The sequence below is a fragment of the Gasterosteus aculeatus genome, chromosome 17, assembly GCF_964276395.1.
Source record: "Gasterosteus aculeatus chromosome 17, fGasAcu3.hap1.1, whole genome shotgun sequence".
Classification (NCBI taxonomy): Eukaryota; Metazoa; Chordata; class Actinopteri; order Perciformes; family Gasterosteidae; genus Gasterosteus; species Gasterosteus aculeatus.
In genome coordinates this window covers 7,556,453-7,580,689 of record NC_135705.1, presented here as the reverse complement: position 1 = coordinate 7,580,689, position 24,237 = coordinate 7,556,453, and the positions used below count along the sequence as shown (strand labels likewise).

The 24,237-nt window shown below is 44.0% G+C and overlaps 1 protein-coding gene across 5 annotated transcripts; it reads right to left on the bottom strand.

Moving 5' to 3' along the window:
• Nucleotides 1-366: 366 nt before the first annotated feature.
• iffo2b (intermediate filament family orphan 2b) lies at nt 367-24,219 on the bottom strand. 5 transcript variants are annotated; one of them, XM_078091871.1, is made up of 9 exons: nt 23,752-23,884; nt 23,118-23,656; nt 8,499-8,559; nt 6,982-7,077; nt 5,585-5,758; nt 4,911-5,059; nt 4,315-4,516; nt 4,081-4,179; nt 367-3,416 (listed from the first exon to the last, which is right to left on the bottom strand). In XM_078091871.1, the coding sequence occupies exons 2-9, from the start codon at nt 23,591-23,593 to the stop codon at nt 3,183-3,185; spliced, it is 1,491 nt and encodes a 496-aa protein (XP_077947997.1). In that variant the 5' UTR covers nt 23,594-23,656; nt 23,752-23,884; the 3' UTR covers nt 367-3,182. The 5 variants fall into 5 exon arrangements, with proteins under 5 accessions (XP_077947997.1, XP_040060222.1, XP_040060225.1 ...); XM_040204288.2 differs by having other exon boundaries at nt 23,118-24,219; XM_040204291.2 differs by having other exon boundaries at nt 4,315-4,486; nt 23,118-24,219.
• Nucleotides 24,220-24,237: the final 18 nt, after the last annotated feature.

The following is a 24,237-nucleotide window of genomic DNA, read 5'->3' as shown; positions in this document are numbered from 1 at the left end:
TCTACAGGTGCGTATAAAAGTTCAGTCAAAATAAGCCTGCTTTAAAAATATAAAATAGAACCACAAACTATATTTTGGAATGAATACCATTAATGACCAGTTTAAGTAAAGTGATTCAATACGTTAATGGTCTAATGACCATGAGACTATTTATTACAGTAAGAGTAATAAACTAAGGACTAATAAACTGTTTCATTGATTTCAGAAATTGGTCAACATGTTAATAATACACGTAATTTATATCTAACTTTATCTATAAGAACATTATCTACATTATTACAAAAAACATTTTCTGATTAGTATAATGTTTCAAATCTTTTGTGTTTTTAATAATAAACAATGATGATATAAATAAAAATAAACTGATTTCTATCCAATCCACCATTTTATTTATTTCCCTCCAATACCAATCGATTACATTCATAACTTGGAAACAACCTTCCTCAGACATGAATACATTGTATCAATAAGTTTAAACAAAAATAATAATAAATCTAAAAGAAAAAGTAATTCCATGAAAGCAGACAGATAATCCACCTTAAATGAACCCCACAGGAAGCTTCCTGTGATGCAAATAAAACACAAACCCCAATATCCAATACAGCGGATTTCACCATAATATGGCCACAGGTATTGCTGCTCCGTTTATCCCCATCACGTTTATGAATTAAGTAACATAAGTAACAAAGTAACAACCAAGCAAAGCGGTTTGTCTATGAACACCTAAAACTGTATGTTGACACAACTGCTACCGCAACCATTTAAACCCATCGCCCCCGTGATAAAAAACAAGGCTATAAAACCCTTTTAGTATGAAAGATTCACATCCGCCCGGACAGAGTTTACACACCGCTACACACATACTGTAAGTTGGTCATGTAAGAACCCGTTTATTAAAGCAAAAATATACCAAGGTCTCTTATAACAGCACACCGTATATCCCTGGATTTGAACTGCTGCATTTCTTTTGCTCAGCTTTTGTCTGTAAGGTCTGTAGAGGATCCTCCAATAGAACGACATTCACTCTGAGTGTTGCTACAGTGTTACCAGCTGGATGTCATTCACCTGCCCCAAAATACAATTAATATAATGTCTCCAAAATCCAGTAAATGTCTGCGAAATAAACACGCACGGTGGTGGTGGTGGGCGTGAACTAACAGCACCAGAGTTAGTAGTATTCATAGATTGATGTCCGTCTCTGTCCCGTTACTGTACACTCTGCTTTGGCTGGCTGACGGCCGTGACGGTGTTGTGGTGCCGCCTACAGGCCGTGTGTCACTGAGCGTCTGGATGTCACAGCCGCTCCATTCATAAACAAAACGGTACCAGTAAAAGAGCGTCTCTGTCAGGCTGGTTTTACATCGATTCAAACATAAAATGATGTGAAGGATAAAATGGCCTCTCACCCTTTTTGTGAGTGTTTTTTATGATCTGACACGGCCGGCAAGTGACTATAACGCCTGAATCAAGTTTAATAATCCTGCAGAAATAATAACTGAGTATGATGACAATAACACACTAGGGTTAACATAGAATGATTACAAAACAGTGAAAAATACAATTTATGCCACAATTAATTCATGATTAGGGTTCTCAAACAGTCTGCATTGCAGCTATTTAGTTAAAAAAATACAAAAGAAAGACTCATAGCTTCTTTCTCCACACAAACATGCTGAAACAACAAAAAGGCCCGAATATTAACATTTTGCTTCTATAAAACTTCAAGATAGAAGTAGCACTTAATTCATCTTTGATCCAGCAAACCGTACACACATTATCTTACACAGAGGTGATAGAAATCCCCCCTCTGCCCCCCGTGCGTCGGCCACTTTCTACCCTAACCCAGCGAGAGCGCTGAAGAACGCAACTGTGAGACATCTCAGTCGGTTGCAAGGAGACTTAATATGAACTAAAAGGCCTCTGGGGGTAAACGCTCACATGCCCGCAGCCCTCGATGTACCATCTGACACCTTAAGCCCCGCTTCACAAGAGACACAGCAGGATGTGCAGCACATCTGGAACAGAGTCCCTTGCAGGACAGCAGGATAACAGCTCATAATAACCACACACATAACAATCCATGGAGGTTTTCAAAATGCGTCTTTTGTTTTTTTTCATAAGACGTTGGAGGGCATTGTTTGGATTCAATTACTTCACTTTGAATTTCTTTCATAAAAATACAGGATTTTAAGATATTTCAAATCACACGTTTAGATGAGCGCAAAATAATCTGTCGTAGATGAGAACTAGGTTTGCTCAGTAGAGTACATCAGAAACGGAACAACGCACTACTTGTTTGAGTAGCAAGGAGCATCAGGCAGATGTTGACTGCTAAAGTAACAAATGAAGATATAAGTCAGTTCCCATAAATCAGTGAGATTATTTTACGCTCAAACACACACACACACAAAAACGAGTTCTCAAAATGATACATAGAAAACACCTGCTTTGCTGAAAAGGCTAATTGTATCGGTTCAAAGAGAAACAAAGAAGGATGAAAGCCAGTCCAAGAATAAGGCCAGCTCGTTGCATAGAATGTCAGTAGTGCACCGATGCATCAGAAGGCTGTGCTCCTTTCCTCTTCCGCCTTTGGCAACTCTGCAGAGTTCCCTCAGAAACCACCAGAACTGTTGCACCATTTGCCTTCAGTCCTTGTTTCGTCTCCTTGGCAGAAGACACTTAAAACAACAGTTAAATTTGGACCGCAAGCAAAACCAAATGATGTCCCACTTCAGGTGCACATACGTTTTTCCTCAAACTGAACATAAAGGTATGTGAAAATATGCATGATCGTTTTTTTAAATAATTATATGTGGAGGAGCACAATATGTACTATTTTAAATTCCTTTAGAATAAAAGGACATTAATTGGGTAAGAATTTGTAGAAAATACTTCTCAGCGAGTGTAAAACAATTACATATTATTTCTCTCTGCCCTAAAATGATGTGAAGCTCTGGAAACGGATCCAGCGCGGCAGCAGAGAGGAACAAGGACTCTTTTTGCACCCATTCTTTGTGTGACGCAAAGACGCGAACACACACAAAAATAGTATTGAAGCACCAGTTCAGGTCCTGAGCATCAGAACTTTAACAGGTCAAACAGGCCCAAACGTAGGTTAGGTGACCCCTGTGATGAGGGGGGGGGTTTGGTAAGTGGTGGGACAACGGCCGGCTGTGCGGCCATCAGCTAACGGGGACCAGTGCCTCTGCGTCCTTCTCCGAGACCTCGTCCTGGATCTCGTCTGTGTTCCCTGAGTCGCTGCTGGCCACGGAGCTGGCGGAGGGAGAGTTCCTGCCGACTTTAATCATCCTCCGACAGGTCTCCATCTGCACGTCCAGGCCTCTTTTCATGCTGCACATCTCCATGTACTCGTGCAGATGTCGGTTCATGTCGCTCTTTGCTGTGGCCAGTTCCATCTAGGAGAGGAGATGATGACATAGAATATAATATAACATTGCCGTATTGATTCAACATGTTGAAGAAAAATAGATCAAAATCGTATTTGACATTATTTTATTTGTATATAGAGTATTTTCTAGACCAGTGATTCTCAACTGGTGGGTCGCGGACCTGTTTTTAATGGGTCGCTGGCTTTTGCCTGGGAAAATGAAAATTTGAATTAAAAGCTGGCTGTTTTGTTTTTTCATTAAACTTGTTTTTGTGTTTGCATACGTATTCTGTCTCCATACTATCTCAGCACCATATTTCCATTAAATAAATTTGAGAAGTTGAGAATGTTAGATTTGGGTCGCGGCTTGTCATTAAGGGGTGATGGTGGGTCCCGGAGCCAGACCAGTTGAGAACCACTGTTCTAGACTCAAGAGCTTTGTCCCTAGTTCATACTACACATTAAACCCATACATTTCTAGCAGTTAATATACAAAAATATATACTTTACCAATTGAAACTAAGAGAATTATACCATATATTGGTGGTGAATCAAACGGCAATGTTGGATATCACATTTCACAAACGGTCATAAAAAAAGAAAAATTCAAAATTTTCTTTTTTATCTTTAATCTTTTATCTTTTTGTTTTGCTTTTAATCCGGCTTTATGCTCGCAAGTGCACGTCGTCTACCTCAATCTGTCCGATGGTCTCCTGGTACTCCTCATCTCTGGTCTTGAAGAGGGACTCTGTCTCATCAATGAGGCTGCCAAGACTTCCATCCTGGGAGTCCTTAGAGAGACCGGGCAGGAGTCTTATTCAAAATGCACGAGTGAACGTCTGACACAGCAAAACCCACCGCGATGATCCATCGGCACGTCGCCTCGCTTGACTTCAAAACCCTCCACAGACGCAGACAGGACTCACCGGATCGGCGGCTTCCCCGTTGCCGTCGGAGGGCCCGGCGGCAGCGCCGGCCGCTGCGGGGACGGCGCACGGTAAGTTGTAGTTTGCAAAGTCCTCCCACAGCAGCAGAGTCTCCTCGTTTTCCTCCCACGTCAGACTGTCGCAGTCGTCGTCAATTTCAAACGTCTCGCGCCTGGCAACAAAGGAGTTATCTGAGCAATGTCTGCGCAGGGACAAGGACAGGGACCGGAGAGGACAGGAGGGAGGGAGAGGAAGAAGTAGTGTAACATACAGCAGATTCGGCAAAGGTCACGAGCAAAGAGGAAGATGCGACAAACAGACGGAAGGAAGAGTTTACAGAAAAAACCAGAGCAGTCAGTAGTAGTATGTAAATCTGCTTAGTTTTGCCCGATGGGCGTCCTGTATGCAACCCTTTGAATAAACACTAGAGGGAAGTGAAGGAATACGCAGAGCGATTCCATCAGAACAACGTCTTACTGGTACAAAATACTTTTAGGCCCAATAAAAGCAGATTCTATTCTTATTCTCGTGTGTGTGTGTGTGTGTGTGTGCTTGTGCATCCTCGTCGCATGTATGCGTGTCTGAGAGCCGCTTACAGCTGGTTGAGCATGCGTTTCATTTCGTCTGTGATGTTGAGCGAACCGGGGACGTCGTCCTCCGGAGGGCTGGGCTCGGCATCCATCTCTGAACTCTCCTCGTCGGACACAGCTTTGCGCTCTTTTCTCCTGCAGCAGGCCATAGCCCCCTGTGAAAGACACACACACACACACAAAATAACGTAACCCCTTTGCTTGAGGGTCCAGAGGGAAAAATTCTCCGAACGAGCCAAACATGCATTTAATTCAGTGTTTCCACCACCATTAAAACATCTGCACTGGACAGACTGCATGTGCATACTTTCAAGTCACCAGCTAGAGTCACGGTGGATTTATACTTGATCCTTAGCCAGCGCCGTCGGCGCAATACGATAACCTTGTGTGCAGCAAGAGTTGCCACTTCAGCATTTCACCTTTCTGTGTGCGTGTGCTGGTGCATGTGTTAACGTTACTCCTGTGAGTATTCGGTGTGTTATTATGTTTGTGTGTGGGTCTGCGAGCATGCAGACATGCATCCCATCACCTTTTAGAAGGGTCACAGAGTACACGACGAGCCGGTCGGCCACTGGCAGCTCTGATTTCATTTAGTTGCTGACTGTTTCTCTTTCACAGAAGAACTCCGTAATTTTTTCTTCGATTACCGTCAAACAGTGAAACGGCAGACGGGCACCCACCTTCTCTGGGAGCGGCCGGGCCGGGCCGATGCTGAACATCTTTGACATGTCCTCGGAGTTGCGTTGCTGAGCCACGTCGCACAGTTTGGCCGTGATGTCGATCCGCCGGCAGATGTCCATGTCCACCCGCCGGGCTTTCTCCTGGATCTTGGTGTCCAGGTCAGACATTTGCTGCTTGGGTAGGGACAGTTTTTAGACGTCACGTGCAGCCCAAAGTCCATCTCACACTGTGGCACATTCATTACATGAAGTTGATTCACCGTGGCAGGTGAATAACTTAAGTAGAGTGCCATCGACTGAATGTAATGGTCATTTGTGATGCTGTTTGGCAGTTCTACAAAGGTAGTGTTTTGCACTTTTAATGGTGAATTTGATTAGTTGGTCTCATATATGTGGTATTTAAATATGTGTCGTTCTTGTCATATTTACATAAAATATCTTGAAACTTATGATACCTTTTTAACATGCAATTTAGTAAAATAATTACAAATTAGTTTTTAAATTAAAAACATAAATATAGCCTTTATGTCTTGTGAGATATAATGTGTAATCTATAACTGACTGTCACTTATCTTGGCCAGGACTAGATTTATCATGTTAAAAAAAAACCATTAAAAGTTTGCATTATCATTTTGTCAATTTAATAATTCCGCAATAATATTCTGTTTGGATAAGACTTGGTGCGTCACATATGAATTACATAAATAAGTCACATGTATGTTAGTTGTTCCTGCCACAGTCAAAGCTTTGAGAATAGGAGCAATGAGAAGAGGGGGACAACATCTAGAGCACATCACACAAAATTGTCAAACCACTCAGTCTAACCTAAGTTAACCACTACTTCTACGTCACTCACCCGTCTCTGGATCGCACATCAGGGATCGAGTCAAGCACAGAAAATAACATGAAACATCTACAGTGCACAGATGTCAAAAGATAAGAGAGCTATGATCGTGACAACAAAAAAAAAAGTCAACAACATCCAACTGCATTTGTCCCTGAGCAAGCACTAGCTGTGACCGGGCCGACCGCAATACATTATAACTGTATATCACTCGTGAGCAGACCTCCCCGAGAACAATACACAGCTATACAGAACAGGAAGTGCTCTTGTTCTGCAGCTGCTATTTGAGCTTTACTCAATGCATCCTTGTCTTGGTGGATTTCTGCGATTATCAATTCCTCGCAAATAAGGAAGGAAGGGCGTGTGCTTAGTTTTATTATCTAGACCTGTAATGAAGAGCCTTTCTCTCACTGACGCTCAGCAATGTGCAGGAAAGCAATTGTGCGACCCGCAAACACTTCTGTCAGAACGTTTAGCGTGATCGCTTCGAGTGAGTACGCGGAGTGTGAAGGCTTTTTCAGACATGTCACTCCTGCTCTGAGCAGATACTTACATCCCCCATCAGAGTCTTGAAGACCACAAGCTCAGCCTTCAGTCTGTCTACCTTCTCGCTCAGCTCGTCCTGGACCTCGGTCGACTCCTGGGCGCTCTGGGACGACAAGGAAATAAAATAATACACTTAACAAGTACGCACGGATGCTTAAACATAATGAACGTGAAAGGACACGTTCACATACTCAATAAATGTATAAAACATTTATGAGAGGCATTCAGGTAGATAAAAGACTTTCCTTGAGATTAAACCCTTCTAATAAAATAAAGCCTTTGTACTGTTACATTTCCATAATGGTTAATGTTTAGCGTTTCATGTTCTGTCGCCAGAGCTTACTTTCCTTTTTATATTTACATAATTGAGATAATGCTAATGTGAGCCTTGCAAAGCATTTGGTGATACTGACGGTGTTTGGTATTTGGCCATTTCGAATCCTTGCATGTTTGTTAAGTGAACATAAGAACCTCGGACACAGAGGTTTTGGTGAATAATGGACAAGAAAATACTGCTGAATAGTTAAACGGGAAATAAGTGTATTCACTTGTAACGTTAACTACAGGCTTCCATTAATGTTCAATTACTCATTTACTACATTCAAAAGACTTAAAAGACACAACCTTTATACTCCCACCGTTTTATCAAATACATTCTCTGGATTCACATTTGCACCATAAACCTAATTATCAATTAACCTTCCTCATTCAAGCAGACTAGCTTTTCTTGAGGTTTTAAGTAAACTCCTGTATTCACATAATTCCCCACCAAACACATGGCCATCCTATTTAACTAGTAAACACGTGCGTAGCAGTTAAAGGACTGACTTTTTCAACAATTAAAAGGATGACTAACTCTATCGACTGTCCACGGTAACACTGCCTTGGCTCTGCGCCCTGGACAATAAATGACTGTAGCAAAGAATGGACTATCTCTGAACAGACTTCCCTCCCACACTCACTTCCTGTGTGCACTGAAATGTTTAAGGCCCCCGTGGGACGGCCCTCAACCTCTCTATCTGGGGTTTTGCTGACCCAGAATGCCAGACAAACACGCATGCGGCGACTGGTCGATTTTGCGCAAAAAACAGGCGGAAAGATGCCGACCGGATGACGTAGTGGGACCAGCTGGGGCGGAGTGTGTTTTGTGACACGGCCTCAAGGTGTGACACTCTAAATGGATTTTGCCTCTAGATTCATTTCCTCTGCCTGCTATGAACAGAAACATAATGGTGATATTTTATCTTTTATTCTATATCGAGGCCAGCAGACTCCTTCTAATGGGTCTGTAATCTAGTTTTTTTAATCAAGATCTGCTGAGCGCACACAGAATAAAACACCAAGAACAACATAACTAGTGTGTATGCTTGTGCTGTAGTTGCAGTTCAGAAACGGTACGTATGCATCCGCTCTATCCTCTGGTCCTATTTGTTCTCCTCCTCTGCGTGTGGTGAAGGGTTTTTGGGAAGACTTCAAACAGCTCTGTATGTTAGCGGATTATATTCTTTTCCCCCGTTTCCAAACCTGCTGCATGGATTCCACCTTGGACTCCAGCTGCTCTCGCTTGGACAGCTCCTCCTCCCATCTGCAACACAGAGCACAGAGGTGGGTCAGTCACTGCCGGGCCCGGCCCCCCCCCGAACCCGCCCGAGGGCTGCTAGACAGGTTAATCGCACTTTGGTGGGTATAATACTCCCATCTCTGATTACAAAAGGAGCCAGACGGCGTGGGTTCACACACACACACACACACACACACACTTTCCTCCCTATTTACAATCTTTTGTCGACTTCCCACTGTGTGCAGTCGTCTTTAGAATCCCACTGCCTGCAACCTGCAGAGAGAATAGAGTTCCGTCCTTATCCAAACACGGCATTGCTCGTTTTTTCAACCTGTGAGTGACTGTAGAGATTTAACACACCCAACAAAAGGGCGGAGTATCTCTTCTGCACCGCGACTACTTTCATGCTAACTGCTTGTTTCCTCACAACGTGAGTGAGGTATAAGATGATAATTCAAAGCAAATGATGAAATCATCTAGTCGTGCCAGGACGGGTAAAACCTCCACAGTTGGGATGTACGTCCTACCGACCCGCGTGCAAGTATTGAAAGTAATATTTTTTGAAGATAAAGTAGATTGAATTATGAAGCACATCGTAGTTTAAAGTTTGGCAGTTAAGTCACATTAAATCAGCTCATCTTATTGGTTTAGTTAATTGAGTCTTCTGCCATACTTTCCAGTAGTGCTTTGAGCACAATGACAATTCTAAAAATATATTGTGGTTTAATGCTTACAATGTTCACCGTATCGGTTTAATGTTTCAGCGTGCAGGATTAGCACGAATGTCAAGAGCACCAGAGAAGTCAACATGTCACATTTGGTTAATACATTCATAAGAGGGACATGGATGTGTGAACCAGCTGTCATGGCAATCAATCCAATAGTTGTTAAGATATTTCCGTCTGGATAAATGTGGGGAACCAACTGACTGGCAACCGGCAAAACATCCCCACAGCCATGCAGCGATCATCCCTAAAAATAAAGTGCCCGACCCCCCCATAGGCCGCAGGATATTATTAGCACCACAGTTTTCCTTCCCTTCTTTCCTGAGACGTATCACTCATCTTTCCAATGTCAGCCATGTTAAAACAGTACATTTTGTATTTCCCTTTTGCAGAGGGCTCCGCCAAATATATCTGATATCACTTAAATATCACTGCATGCGTCTCTAGATATTCACTTTCTCAACAAAACACGCCCTTGTTTCCATTCAGGACCCGCTGAATGCACACTGTCTAATTAGGAAGAAGTATTCCTTGGCAGGGCGTGCCGGCTCGCCCAGTGATTGAAGCCTTGTTCTAAAAATGCTGGCGGAGCTGCTTCGCCGTGTCTACAACACACACGCAGTCCGTCTGCCGCAGGACTCTGGCTAAGGTCGTCGGGGTTCACATCTGCATCGCATCCTCTGCAGACGCAAATTGGTTCGTTACACCACCACCACCACGTCCTTTCCCTCAATACAGCGGGGTGATAACTGGACGCGGTGATTAAATCGACTGACTGCCGGAGCAATGAGTCCCCGTGTCAACAATGTGTCATGGTCGTTTATGTCGTCTGTCAAAGGTAATGGAGTCATTGACAGAACTAAGCAGCGAGTGCTTCTACATCATTTGGAACGGCCACAATTCAGCAGTCCATACAAGTCTACTGGAAAACCACTGACTGCTTTCAGGCATCCAGACAATCCGGCCCGAGTGCCGAGACTGTGGTTCTGGTTTTGCCGTACCTTTGGCGTGACTTAGTCAAGCGAACAAACCCGGCGTCTCCTTACAAGGACAAAGACAGCAGGAGGTTTGGAGCCTGTGTCGACTCATAGACAACTCCGTCCTCTGTGATGTTGCTAACCGTGTTTGTGTTAAGCCAACATGAATCAATGCAATAGATTGAATAGTTCATTTTCGGGATACAGAAATAGACTAAAATGGACTAAATATCATCTTTTTGTGCCAAATAAAGATGAAATCTAATTGGCAATAAAAAAAAGAATGAAATGTCCTATTAGAGAAAGATTAAAGAATGTTTCCTCCAGTACAATCTAGTAATGGACATATGATATTTCGTCTAAAATCAAATCTGGATGATATTTGTTTCGTTTACGTTGGTGGTTGCTATGGCGATAAGAGGGATGTGTATCTGGATTCAGACTTCCAGAGAAACAAACAATGTGCACCGTTTGTGTTTTTTCCTGGGAGAGCTGCCACAGACACTCAGTTTGTAACGCTGCAGATTTAAGAGTTGAAGACTTGTCATCAGTGGGCCACACGCTATGTAGCAGGGTTCAAATGAACTAAATGAAGAGAGAGAATAACTAGAGAGTTCTAATTCATTAAGATTTAAGATAAAACTGTAGTGCATCACTGCAGGAAAACCATAAAGTGTCTCCCATCAAACATTTCTTGATTCTTTGTCAGAAGCATTCCTGCAGCGCCTGCCAACAAACACTCCCTGCCTCGTGCGGTATGTCGGGAGAGTTTGCACGCGAGCTGCCTGGATGATTTTTTTTTCATCAGTGTAGGAGGAAAACTTCATGCTCTAATGTGTTTGATACGTTTTGATGGATCAGTTATGCAACAGGCAGTAAATACCAAGAGGAGCACAGGGAACACTTTAAGGTGCGGTTATGTATCATTCCACAAAGCCTCTGTTGCTCATTACAAGTTAAAGTTTGAATCCGACAACACCCTGTACAAACTAAGGAGAGTGACATTCACCCAGTAGAACTTCTCAACCAAATTACAAGCGAAAATTGTTCCATTTTGATTAGAGTAGATTAATTATGTATCATAACAGATGTTATTACACCCTTTCTAATTAAATAGGGTACATTTCAGATGTGGGAGTTTGTCATTGCACTAGTTTTATAAAAGGTTTCAAAGTCATGTATTTTTTATTCATAAATTAGTTTTTGTTGTGTAACTTAAGTCTAGCTATTAAAAGGTGTATGGGCTTGTGAAGCCAGTAATTGGTTATTGAAAATAACTAAATATAGTGTTAGCATTACAATATTACAATATTAATTTTTTAATTTAAATTTAAATAGTCAACTAACAGCAATATTGAGTACTCATAAAACTAATGCCCATTGTTCTTCCCATAAAGTGTTCTATAACAACAATAATGCTAATAATAATAATAATAATGCTTTATCAATACAGCCTTCATTTGTTATTTTTTAGTTGATACTAATTGTAATGTGCCTTTTCTGAAGCAAACTATAAAATCTAATGTAAGTACAAACACTATGAAGGAATTTGAATAACTACAATTCACTCTAATGAGGGCAGGCAATAGTGAAACAGGAAGTGCCATGTGATAACCGATTGAAGGGTCAATACATCTGACAGGTCAAACAACCATCCAGCTCAGCTGCTCCTATGGAATGATGCATTTGACAGCTTTGACAAATCACAGGAGTCCAGAAGCAATTCCTCCCAAGGATCCCTACAGGTGCCTATATGAGGTCTTCAATGTGACAACAGCGTTCCCCGCGATTTATTTGCAATTATAAAACGGACAAGCTAGTGCCATATTTTACATTTAGGGCAGATTCTTCCTATAATCTTGGGCGAAAGGGAGGAGCGTGTTGGGAAGAGGCATTTGTGGCACAGAGATGTGAAACGGGGGGGAGGTAGGACTATAGTAGGTCATTGATTGAACGTCATGATGCTCCGTAAACTAGAGCCTCCCGAGACTACACAGAGACACATGTGTGGCGTGGTAATGATTCAGCAATCCGATATGGATCCGGCCCGGCAAAGCAGCTCAGGAGCTGTCCGGGTGCTCAGGGGTCTCTGCTGATGGGACAAAGCACCAAAGTCAAAGCTCATTTCATTTCCCTGCTCCACCTCCTTCCCCGACCTCAAACCATATCGACAACACAAACACACACACACACACACACACAGAGACAAACACATTTGTACTCTACCACTTAATTTTCTAAAGCCATCTTATGACCGGGCCATCGGAAGTGAGTGCAGATTCATCCCTAACTCGCTAAATCGTTGTGAACTGTGCACAGAGATATCATCGCTCACGGACGGTTGATTCCCGCTGCTTTATGTTCTGCAGGCCAGACTTAAATATAGCCCCGTTAACCCAGACAGGACACAGACACCAGCGGGCCGAGCGGGAGGAATGTCGGCGTTGCTAAGAGACCGCACACGTTTTCCTAAGCTGCCATTATCACGGGTCCTCCGGGAGCGAGTGCATTTAGCTCGTAGCTAATACAGGGGACAGTATTTGTCATTGTTTGATTGACTCCTCGAAATATTATTAGAGGACAGACTTTTTACATTTGTTGTAAAATCACGGATTACTGCATAGGAATGGCTACGATGTTTTACAGCTGAGAATATCCCACTTGCAACTTACGTGGATTTATCATGATAACATGAACCAGGTGTATGTTACATGTCTAACAGCAGCACAAACAAGAGCAAACTGGAGGCTCGCATAAGTAGCGCAGTGTGTCATCTGGACACTGCCGAGGCGCCCTTCAGCAAGCACAGGAACCCCAAACTAATTCCCCAGGTTCACTATAGTCGCCAACTGCTTCTAATACCATGTTGGGTTCACTGAGTGCTGCATTGTGCACATGTATGACAATAAAAGTGGATTTAACTGACATTTTTACACGCCGGCAGCTCTGTGCAGCTGCGCTTTGAGCTACATGCTAATGTCGCTGTGCTAATATGTCCACTAGTTTTGCAGGTATACTGTTTATCACCTTGTGTCATTATATTAGCATGCTCACATAGCTTACTAAACACAAAGTACAGCAGAACTTAATTTGTTGAATATCAGCAATTGTTTTTTCTTGTCATGACACAAAGAATCAGAGAAAACAAAATGTGTTACCTGGTGTGGTTAACACATTAATTACCACATTTATGCCAACCAGTGCATATTTTCAATTAAATAAAAAGACAACCTTGTTGTGTCACAGGAAGTACATGGAAATGTTCTTCTGAAATAATTGGCTGTTAAAACTGTAATTCCCAATGGATGCTACATTCCTCTTCCTCACATTTTGGTGTCCAATGTCTTTCGCAATAAAAGGCGATTAACTTCAAAAACATCTGGTTGCGAAATGTGAGCATGCAATAGATAACTGGTCTTTCCCTCCCATCTCTCTTTATCGTTTGCAAAGTCTCGCCTTTATCTAAAGGCTTTGAGAGCTGTCAGAGACATCTCACACCGAGGGTCTTTCCCTCTTCTTCAGTTCCTTCAGGGAGGAAACACGCAGCTTTGATTTAAGCCAGGGAGGAAAATTCATCGAGGTCATTCAACTTGTGGGTCCGACACTGCTGGCCCATATCAATTCATACATATTTCCTAACATGATATAATACTTTTAGTATAACTTAATTGTGTGTATAATATGTGGAATGTTCTAATGTTTGCCTTTTGTGTACAATGACACGGGCAATGACATCTCACAGAATAACACTTATCAAGTTGTTTCATCTAACAAACTTGTTTGACAAATAAAAGAAGTATCTTGAGGTAAAAATAACTCATAACAAGTATTGGGTATTATGTTATCTTCAAATTATTTTAATGAATATGTTAAATGTTTTAAGGCCAACAAAGTGCAGCATCTCATTACTTTTGGACAAATAGTACATTTTCCAGCACACTGGAAGTTTCAGTTTGTAGTCTCATTACGCAGGTTTGGAACAGATTGGATGAAATAGCATTAACACTGAGGATTAAAGGTTGGTTGCACTGGGAAATGTAATCCGCAAGTTTGATGAATGTTCTCCATCTTAAACCAGACTTCTGTCTCTCAATTAAACTTCTTGCAACAGCAGTATGTTTTTGTGCACTCTGCGGTGAGGTTTCTATGCTCCATTTGTGTCAGGGTATTTTCATGCATCATTTACGGACAAACAACCTAAGGTTGGTAATCCATTGTAAACCCTCACAAGATGGAGCAACATTTCAACGCTGCAGGAGATCTGAGAAGCAAGTTCAGAGAGAAGAAACTGTAAAACATCGACTCGATGCAACACAACATTAAAAAAAAGGGCCCGGACACCAAACATGTTCCTGACGTGCTCATGGAACAATATGAGACTATAACTGTAAACTCTTTTTGACACTGATCAAAGCATCCACCTTGAATAGAGGGTTTGGTGCAACATCGTTAAAACTGATGGACTGATTGAGATAATTGGGTGCCAATGTTGTTGCATGTCTAATCCTCCGTACTTACACCGCAGCATTGCTAAACTGACTTTTTCTAAAAACATGTGTGTGAGCTTGACTTGTCTATCCCTGTACCCCTGCATTAGCTAATAGCTTAAGCCCCAAAGCCTTTGCCAGCCCCCTGCCCGCTGGCCTGAGGGGTGTTGGTATATGGATCACTGTAAATCCTTCAGATGGGAGACAAACACATAGTTCACATGTAAAACAACCAGTCGAACAGGAATAAATAAGTGTAACCTTATAGGGTAATTACCTTCACGGCAACCTATGAAAGTGTTTATAATGGCAATGATTACTGTTTGAATCTTTGTTTGGACATGCAAAGGTGTTGGCTGTCTCTGGAAACCAGCCAAGCGTAATGGTTTCTTGAGGCTTGTGATAGATGACAGTTAAATGTCTTTTCTGTTAGAACAAGTCAAACGATAGTTTATTACCAACTAACAATGACTGACACGAGGAAAGTGAGATCCAATAACAATTTTGTCGTTCAATTTATTATGGATTTTTCCAATCAAGGAAAAACTGTGTCACACGTAGGAACAGGAATTGAGTCATTGTATATTAATGGCGTCTGCGGCGGCCCACCGGGTGGGGCGGTGCCAAAGTGTTGTGACAGAAAACCAGCTTTCCCCGCAGTATTCACCGCAAACCGACCCCACCCCACGTCCTACAAAGCACACTGCTGTGCTGTTGCGTAGGTAGCTTTCTCCCATTGATTTCATTCATTGCATTCCGCGCCGTAGTGCCATGATAGCAGCCCTGAGCCGCCGGCTGTTGACGCAACATACAGCACAAGCGTAAGACATTTAACTGCACATAAACAGTAAGGACATAAGACTCCACTAAACAGCCGGCTTAACAGACCTACGGTGCAAGATGCTTTGAGTTTGTTGTTCTGGTTGACAAATAATGACATGGATTTGTGAGATTCCCTGTAAGTGCAAACAACGGCCGGCATGCCAGGGCCATGTCAGGGTGGGGCTGCACCGACATTGAAGAAGAAAAGGGGATGAAGATGTTCACTTCTGGCACAGATTCTCACCACTCAGGGTGTGTTCAGTATGCGAGGCATAATGGAGCCATGAGACATCGCCACTAGTCAAATGTCTGTTGTCTTTTGTACCTCCAGGTACACACACCTGTAGGATGAACCCCAGCAGGGACTGTACAGACTGCAACCGCTCTATTCAGAGGAAATCTGATTTCTGGACCACAATTGTTTTTCAACTGATCTCAGGAATCAGGAATCAGGAATCAGGAAACATTTATTGCCAAAATATGTCAGACATACAAGGAATTTATCTTGGCGGTTGGTGCGTGACAGTAGACACAAAACAGACAATAGACAACAAGACAGCAGTGCACGTAATAGAATAAAGTAAAATGAAATGCTAATGCAATGAGTTAGTAGAATAAGGCTATGGGTTAGTATAAAACAAGATAATAAAGTTAGAGTTAAAAATTTAAAATATTAACAAAGTTAAAAAATATTAAGCATAAAGTGCACTTGCAAACAAGTAACAAAGTGACGAGTGACGACAAAGTGCAGCCTGCCCTTGTCCTTGGCTGTGGCTGCAGCGTACCAGACGGTGATGGAGGAGCAGAGGATGGACTCCATGATGGCCGTGCAGAAGTGGACCATCATCGTCTTTGGCAGGTTGAATTTCTTCAGCTGCCTCAGGAAGAACAACCTCTGCTGAGCCTGAGGTCCTGGGTGCTGATGGAGCCCAGGAAACGGAAGGAGTCCACAATAGTGACGGTGGAGTCACACATCAGTTCTTAACGGTGGAGTGATGGGGGAGGGTGGGGCTCTGTTCCGCCAGAAATCCACAGCCATCTCCACTGTCTTTAGAGCGTTGAGCTCCAGGTTGTTCTGACTGCACCACGACACCAGATAGTCAGACTCCCACCTGTAGGCGGACTCGTCCCCACCAGAGATTAGTCCAATGAGGGTGGTGTCATCCGCAAACTTCAGGAGCTTGACGGACTGGTGACTGGAGGTGCAGCTGTTGGTGTACAGGGAGAAGAGCAGAGGGGAAAGAACGCAGCCTCGGGGGGAACCGGTGCTGATGGTCCGAGAGGCTGAGACATGTTTCTCCAGCTTCACGTGCTGCTTCCTGTCAGACAGGAAGTCAGTCATCCACTTGCAGGTGGAGTCGGGCACGTGCAGCTGGGAGAGTTTGTCCTGCAGCAGAGACGGGATGATGGTGTTGAAGGCAGAGCTGAAGTCCACAAACAGGATCCTGGCGTAGGTTCCTGGGGAGTCCAGATGCTGGAGGATGTAGTGGAGGGCCATGTTGACAGCATCGTCCACAGACCTGTTGGCTCTGTAGGGGAGAACTGCAGGGGGTCTAGGAGGGGGTCGGTGAGGGACTTCAGGTGGGTCAGGACGAGCCGTTCAAAAGACTTCATGACTACAGAGGTCAGGGCGACGGGCCTGTAGTCATTGAGTCCTGTGATCCTGGGCTTCTTGGGAACAGGGATGATGGTGGAGGCCTTGAAGCAGGCTGGCACGTGGCATGTCTCCAGGGAGGTGTTGAGGTGTTGAAGAGGTCAGTATCTCGTACGGCGACCTGAAATGGCGTGAGGGCTAAATCCAGTTTAATAACACCCCCCCAGGTTTAGAGTGACTATTTTGTTGTTTATAAGGCCTTTATTTAAGGTGTTTCACAATATGGATCTCATCCAGCTTGGTTACAACCCGGATTTACGGATTGTGCACACTTTTCCTCCTGAATTGTTAACAGAATATATTCAAGTTGTGGGTTGAAGAATACAAGACTTCTGAAAACAACAACAGGCTCTGGGGAAGTGTGCTGCGAGATGAAGGAGAGGGAATAATTTGTTTATGAGCCAACCTGGCTATAGCAACTAACCCTTAATGTACAATACTTCTTATATTTCTGGTTAAATGAAGAGAAGCATCAAAGCTTTGTAGGACGTGTAGATGGGTAAAATGAGCTATTAGTAAGAGCAGTAAAGAAGTATGTGTAACACAGATCATTTTAAAAATGCAAATATGTCAATGTGTACCAATATAAATTACATCACTTTTTTCACATGAATGAAATATAAGCATTGTGGTTTGTGTTCAAAAGTATCTGTTAATACTTCTGCTTCCGGTAAGTTACTTTGTTTACGCATAGCTTCACAGATTATACCTTTAATATTAAAAAAGCTTTTGCTTCTGCAAGAGACGTAATGAGAGCGCTGCCCTAGGAGGTTAAAGTACTCTCACTACGTTAGGATTTCCAAGGAGGGAGAGACACATCTGGTCTACCTTGAGATCAAGTAAACAAGAACAGTGGATTTAAGACCACGTCAAGACACTCGCAAACAATCTATGTATCTGGCATATTTATGATATTGCCATATCGCTCAATGTGTGTTTTCAAGGTGCCTGGCAAAACAGCAACGGTTATTATGTCAAGGTGCTGTGTCAGCACATCTCGAGAAAAGGCGCAAAAGCTATTTAAACTGAGCAGTGCTGAACAGGATGGTTGAATTATAGGAGGTGTAAATATGGATTAGGTTTGACAATTCTGGACTTTTATTTGGGATGTATTTGACCGATCGCACTCTACATCTCTTACTTTGCTCCTAATTCCAATACGGTCCCCCAACCACACAGTACAGAACACTCGTCCTCCCGCGGTCGGTGCTGACAAAAGACAGGTGCATTCCAGCCTTTTAAATATGGCAACACGCCACGGCCCCCGGCCGTATCGATACCCATGAATAATCAACCACAGCTGCACGGCACAGCCGCTCCAGACACGAGTAAAGAGGGAGCCACGGCACAGCGAAGCAGAGGGGAAAACCATCCTTCACCCAGATATTATGGTTTTCTGAGAGTGAAACCTTAAAAACATGTAGAAATTTGAAATGACAATAATCCTCAACCATTTACTGACACAGAAGGCCACTAAACAAATTTACTAGAAACAAAAAAAAGATGTCAGAAAAGCCAAAAAAGTAATGCGCACTTTCTGTTGCAGAAATCTGATTTTCTTTTGCTCCTAACTCATTAATCACCTCTGGATCACTCAGATTCATCCAGCCACACCTTGACCCTTCCTACTCCGCAACGTTGGTAACCACCGCTCTTTACAACAGCAGGCGAGTTAGTTTGGGATTCACTCAAAATGACCATCAAGAGGAAATAATGGTGTAACATGGGAGGTCTGTGGCGCTGACGAAGAAGAATGTTGCCACTTCAAACATGAGGATATCTACAAAATGAATAGTTACTTCTTGTGCACAGCGCACCACACAGACAGGAAGTGGGAGAAAGAGAGAAACGATATAGGCTGTAATCTCAAGCCCAATGTTCTTAGTCAACTGACCTCTCTCTCTCTCTCTCTCTCTCTCTCTCTCTCTCTCTGTCTCTCTCTGTCTCTCTCTGTCTCTCTCTGTCTCTGCATCCCGGCAGCAGGGAGTCTCCCGCTTCGAGAGGCCCAGTTCAGTGAGGCGGCTGCGTGCCAGGATACGGCGCAGTGCCGGCTGTAGGTTTGGAGCTTCTGTGCTAGGTGACGGCTTAGAGAAAATCCCTCTCCTGAATAGGCGGCCTGGTTTATTGGCGGGGCAGGTCACCACCGGACAGTCATAGAGGCTGAAGAGCTCATCGGCGCGGCGCCTCAGGTCTTTGCGGGGGAAAGTGGGATATCTTGAGGAAAGACAATGCAACCTCCAGCTTTGGAATCAAAGTCCGCTTTGTTCAGAAGACACCGTCAACTCTGCCTTTCACTGCTCTCACCGGAAGAAAGATTAAAGCCTCAGAAAAACGCCTTTGGTGAATCCTTATTGTATTGATCGGCTAAATTCAGCTGTAGTGAATTATTCATACGAGAAGAACATGCCCGGGAGGACCAGAGACTTTTGTCTATACGTCCCTTACGCCCACATTGTGATCTAGCAGGACAGTTGTTTGGCCTCCATTCACTGATGGAGTAAAGAACCAATCAGGAAAGGCCACAGCACCGAAGTCTGGTTGAAGACTCAACTGAGGCAGTGTTTGTGGCACTACAGTCTGAGTCTAAATGCTGCATTGCACCTTAAAAATGTTATAATAATGTAAATCAATCCGCTCTCTGTGTCCCTCTTTTTCTCTGTGCAATCCTCATGTGCATGGCTGACTGCCAGCATCTCTGTTCCCCAGAAATGTAAACTAGTCAATTGGGTGTGTGTTCTTTGGAATAAGCAAATAACTACCGATATCTTTAAAGGTGCAGCTCTTTCAAATTGTTAAATGCAAAATGCATGGACTTATTCTGTGCACTTATCTGTGTGACAGATACAGCTGCAACACTTCTGCACCAACAGTATAACATGTAAATACTAAACAAATGTGGACAGCTGTCACAGGTAAAACACAGTTTCTATCTTACTTGACATATTTGTTGTTCACCGTCGACTATGTTTGTCAGTGTCCGCTCCTGTTTTTCATGGCATTTTAAGCACAATCGCGTGTTGGTGGTAATGGTTGGCGGTTAGAGACTCAGTAACCCACCAGTGATACATTTCACAGTGATGCAAAACAGAGGGATAAAAACAGGGTGGGCGGCGACACTGGAATCGACTGTACCTGTTTTCATTTGCTCTGTCACTTGTGTGAGAGATATGTGACCCCGAGGTCCAGACACTGAGTGGAAACTCATTTAAGCCGCCTGTCCGATTTATGCGCTCCATGCTTGGACAAGGGTTTGTATGTGTGCCGTATGCTTGCGTGTGAAAGACAGAGTGTGCGCATGTGTTTGTGGTCAAGCACACGTTCAAATGTGATATGTGTGAAAATTTGATAAATTAGTTAAGAATGTTTGAAAAAACTAAATTGCTGATCCAGTGTTGCACTACATCCAGTAGCTGTGAAACAACAAGACCGTCCTCTGTCAAAAAAGGAAGGTTGTATAATAGAGGGCATCAGATAAGGAACTATTATTTGGCTCAATGAAGGTTTTTTGAAGAATTTCTGATAAAAACTGCTATTACTTCTAGACATTTGAGAAAATACATTAATGGAAATCACGCAAAACCTTTTTTGCTTGCAACTTCTCTCTGAGGTTAATAAAAGTTGATACACTCTTAAGTGAGACAATATGTTGATCGGACGCTTGTAAGGAAGGTTAACAACATTGTATTATTAGTAAATTTGTATTATTTTTTTAAAGCTATTCATGTCTGAGTGCATTGGGGAGTTTTTCCTGTGCCGATGGTGGGTTTCGGGGCAGAGGATGTCGTATGTGTACAGACTGTAAAGCCCTCTGAGGCAAATTTGTAATTTGCGATTCTGGGCTATACAAAATAAAATGACTTGACTTGACTTGACATTGTGGTATGAATACAAGTGACCAATTCAGATATGAACCAGCTAGACATTCATCTCCTGGTGTGTGTCCACACTGGGCAAGCTTTAATAAATCACCGGGGCAGTGTGGGAGCAGGGGGGGTTGGGCCCCGTCGGGATCCAGGATGCCTCACAAAGCAGTCTGAAGCAGAGAGGAGCGAATGGGTGGAGGGGCTGTAGAGGGGTGGAGTGAAGGGCGAAGGAATGGCCCGAACACAAAGAGCACAGAGCAGAAAAGGCATTGGCGGGACGGGGCTCGGGGATTGGATGCTTAAACGTGACTGTAGTAAACAAAGATTTAGACTGGGAGAAAAAAGAACTGGGAGGTGAGCTCTGCAATTATTAAGCAAAGGGCCGAGAACGTGAGAGGAAGGGAAAGTGATTGATTAGCATTATTTCTGGCCCAAATAAAGAGGCTAAAATGTCTCTTGTTCCTCACTTCTCAGGACCTAAAATGAATATAAAAAGCATGTTTGACATCTTAGTACTTTTGAGGGTTGTTATAGATAAATGTAATCACAAATATCACCCAAAATACCGACGCCAATGAAAAGAACTCAACGCGACAGCCACTATTTGGAGGCACGATGCAGGTTTCAAGGGTCAATGTGCAAAGTGCTGTAGCTTTTTTGTATTTTGCTAGCAAAAAACAAAATGAAGCATAAACTGAGATGGCTGTTTCAATAACTTATACAGTCGGCAGCTTTCCTAAAAGGAGATTCCAAATATTGCATCAGTTTGTAATTTGGCCGGCGTCCCGGACGCCGTCGTCCGTCTTCTCAAGCAGGAACGCACTAAAAAAGGGCGGCCGGCGATACAGAGAATGACTGGACAGGATATCCAGCTCAGAGGAGTGGGAGAGCTCACACATTCTGTGCCACTGAGTCAGTGTGTTCGCAGGGAAGTCGGCCTTCGTCATCGCCGACCTCACCGGGCAGACGGAGGCCTGTTAAAATGCCTCTCAGCTTGAATCATGGCAGCAAACAGAGGCAAGCGGTTGCTTGGAATGCCCTCCCCCTCTTCCCCCCTCTTCCCCCCCTCCCTCGTTGCCAAGCCAAGCAGGCCGGCAGTGACGGGGGTCAGCCGGGGCTGCACAGTGAGCCCTCAAGGAAAATGAATGTGATAAAAAGAACAATTGGCGGAGAATGAGCCGCGCAAAGGAATTTCCTCAGAAGACTGAGAAACAGGATGAGTTCAGTTCACAATAAAAACATCTTTGTGAAATGCTGAGCTCACCTCTGACACCCTTGATGTGAGATACTACCTGAAATGTAACTTCATCACTCTGATGTCTGTCATCTGCCCACTATGCTGTCAGATGAGAGTCTGGTGACACTGGAGAACCACACCCAAAATGTCCCACTAAGAAGTAAGAACTCACATCTGGATTCTTGGATGAAAACGGCTAAAATCTCGGAACCAACTTGATCCTGTCGCCTAATAAACAGATGATTTATTGTTTTGTTTCTAAAATGGCATAATCTGTAAAAAAAAAAAAAAAAAGGAAATGCCCATCCTGGCTTTGCTTCAGCTCTGGGACCATCAACACAGGGATACTTGAACAGTAAAAGCAGCAAATGGTCACATTTTTGTTTTGAAAATAACATTGATTATCAAAATAGATGCAGATTAATTCTTAGTCGGTCAATGTATCTTTCCAGGTTCTAATAATAAACAAGCCTATCTTTCCGAGCCATATTGATTGTGGGTCTTGATTTAATGTTAATTCAACCCTTGCACTCTTGTCGGGGTGATTCCAGTGTGGACTATAACGTGGGCGTGCAAACAGATTACTTGACTATTCCTGCTGTAAAACTCGCACAGGCTTCATGCACACTCGTGTTAGTCTATATTGTGAACATATGTTCACTTCCATTCTTATAAGGAAAGTGCTGATAAGGGGGCCCGGTCAAGAACAGGGGCCTCCAGCAACATTCTTTAAAGACCTTTAATTCCTCGCTTTGTACAGTGAAGTAAATTACAACACATCCAGCTTTGTGGACGAAGCTTTAACTACTTTACTCACCTTTTCCTGTACTCGTCCCTCTCCCGCTTGACTTTGGCCAGCACGTTATACAGAGCCCTCAGTTCTGGCGTGATGGTGTCGATTTGGACCCCAACTCCGTCCGGGTGCGACCACGTCACCCCGGGGGCGCGCAGGGTCTCGAAGCGCTCCCCTTGCCTCCTGACGTGGGTGAAACTCCAGATGGTTCCCGGCATACGCGCGTCGGCGCCGTCCGTCTGCACGGCGACCTCGCGGGCGTACAGGTGTCGGTAGTGCGTTCTGAGCAGAGCCTGCTGCAGCTGGCTCTCCAGCAGTTTGTTTCTCCTTTCGAGTTCGTGCACCTTGGCGAGGAAGCAGCGGAACCGCAGGTTGAGGGTCTTCAGCACGTGGATGTTGGAGCCCAGGTCGTTACGCAGGGCGCTGGTCACCGCGCCCGACCCGCCCGGGGCGCTGCAGCCCGGGCCGGGCGGCCGGTCGGAGTAAAACAGAGAGTTCATGACGGCGAAACAACGACACCCAGTAATCCAATTATGGCTCCAATCTGCTCTTTCCTTTTTTGTCTTTTTTTAAAAATGTAACAACAAGAAAAGAGGTTGTTTGTATTAGTGCATAATTGCTTCACAAGCCCACTCCCACAGGACGAGTTTCCCCTTACAATGCAGATGCTGAGGGCGGCTGTGAGGCAGGAGAAGCGGGGACCATCACCGTGCCCGTTGGATGTTTACCCCGAGGCGCTGACATGGACCAACGCAGCAAGTACAGAACAAACCCCCAAAAGTCCTCTGAGGAGAATCCGAGGGCATTATCTTCCGAGGGAGCGAGAGGTTTGACGCAGACCGCGATGAGCACCGGCAGTACCTCCCGTCAGACTCATCTCCGGGTTTGCCTTTCGCTTTTGTCAGTCGCTGCTGATGCTGAGGTGGGTTCGTGTGAGCCTGCCGTCACATGTAGATGGTCCACCTCCTTTCTTCGTCATCCCGCGACGGCTCGATCCGGTCTCTCCGCGCGCTTCCGTGGGAATGGCAGGACGCAGCGCCGCAGAGCCCGGCCTCCCCGTGGTGCGCGCGGATCATGTTGCAGAGCGCTAAACTCGGCACCGAACGGCGGCCCCTCCCACTCCGCTCCCACCTTTCCGTTTATT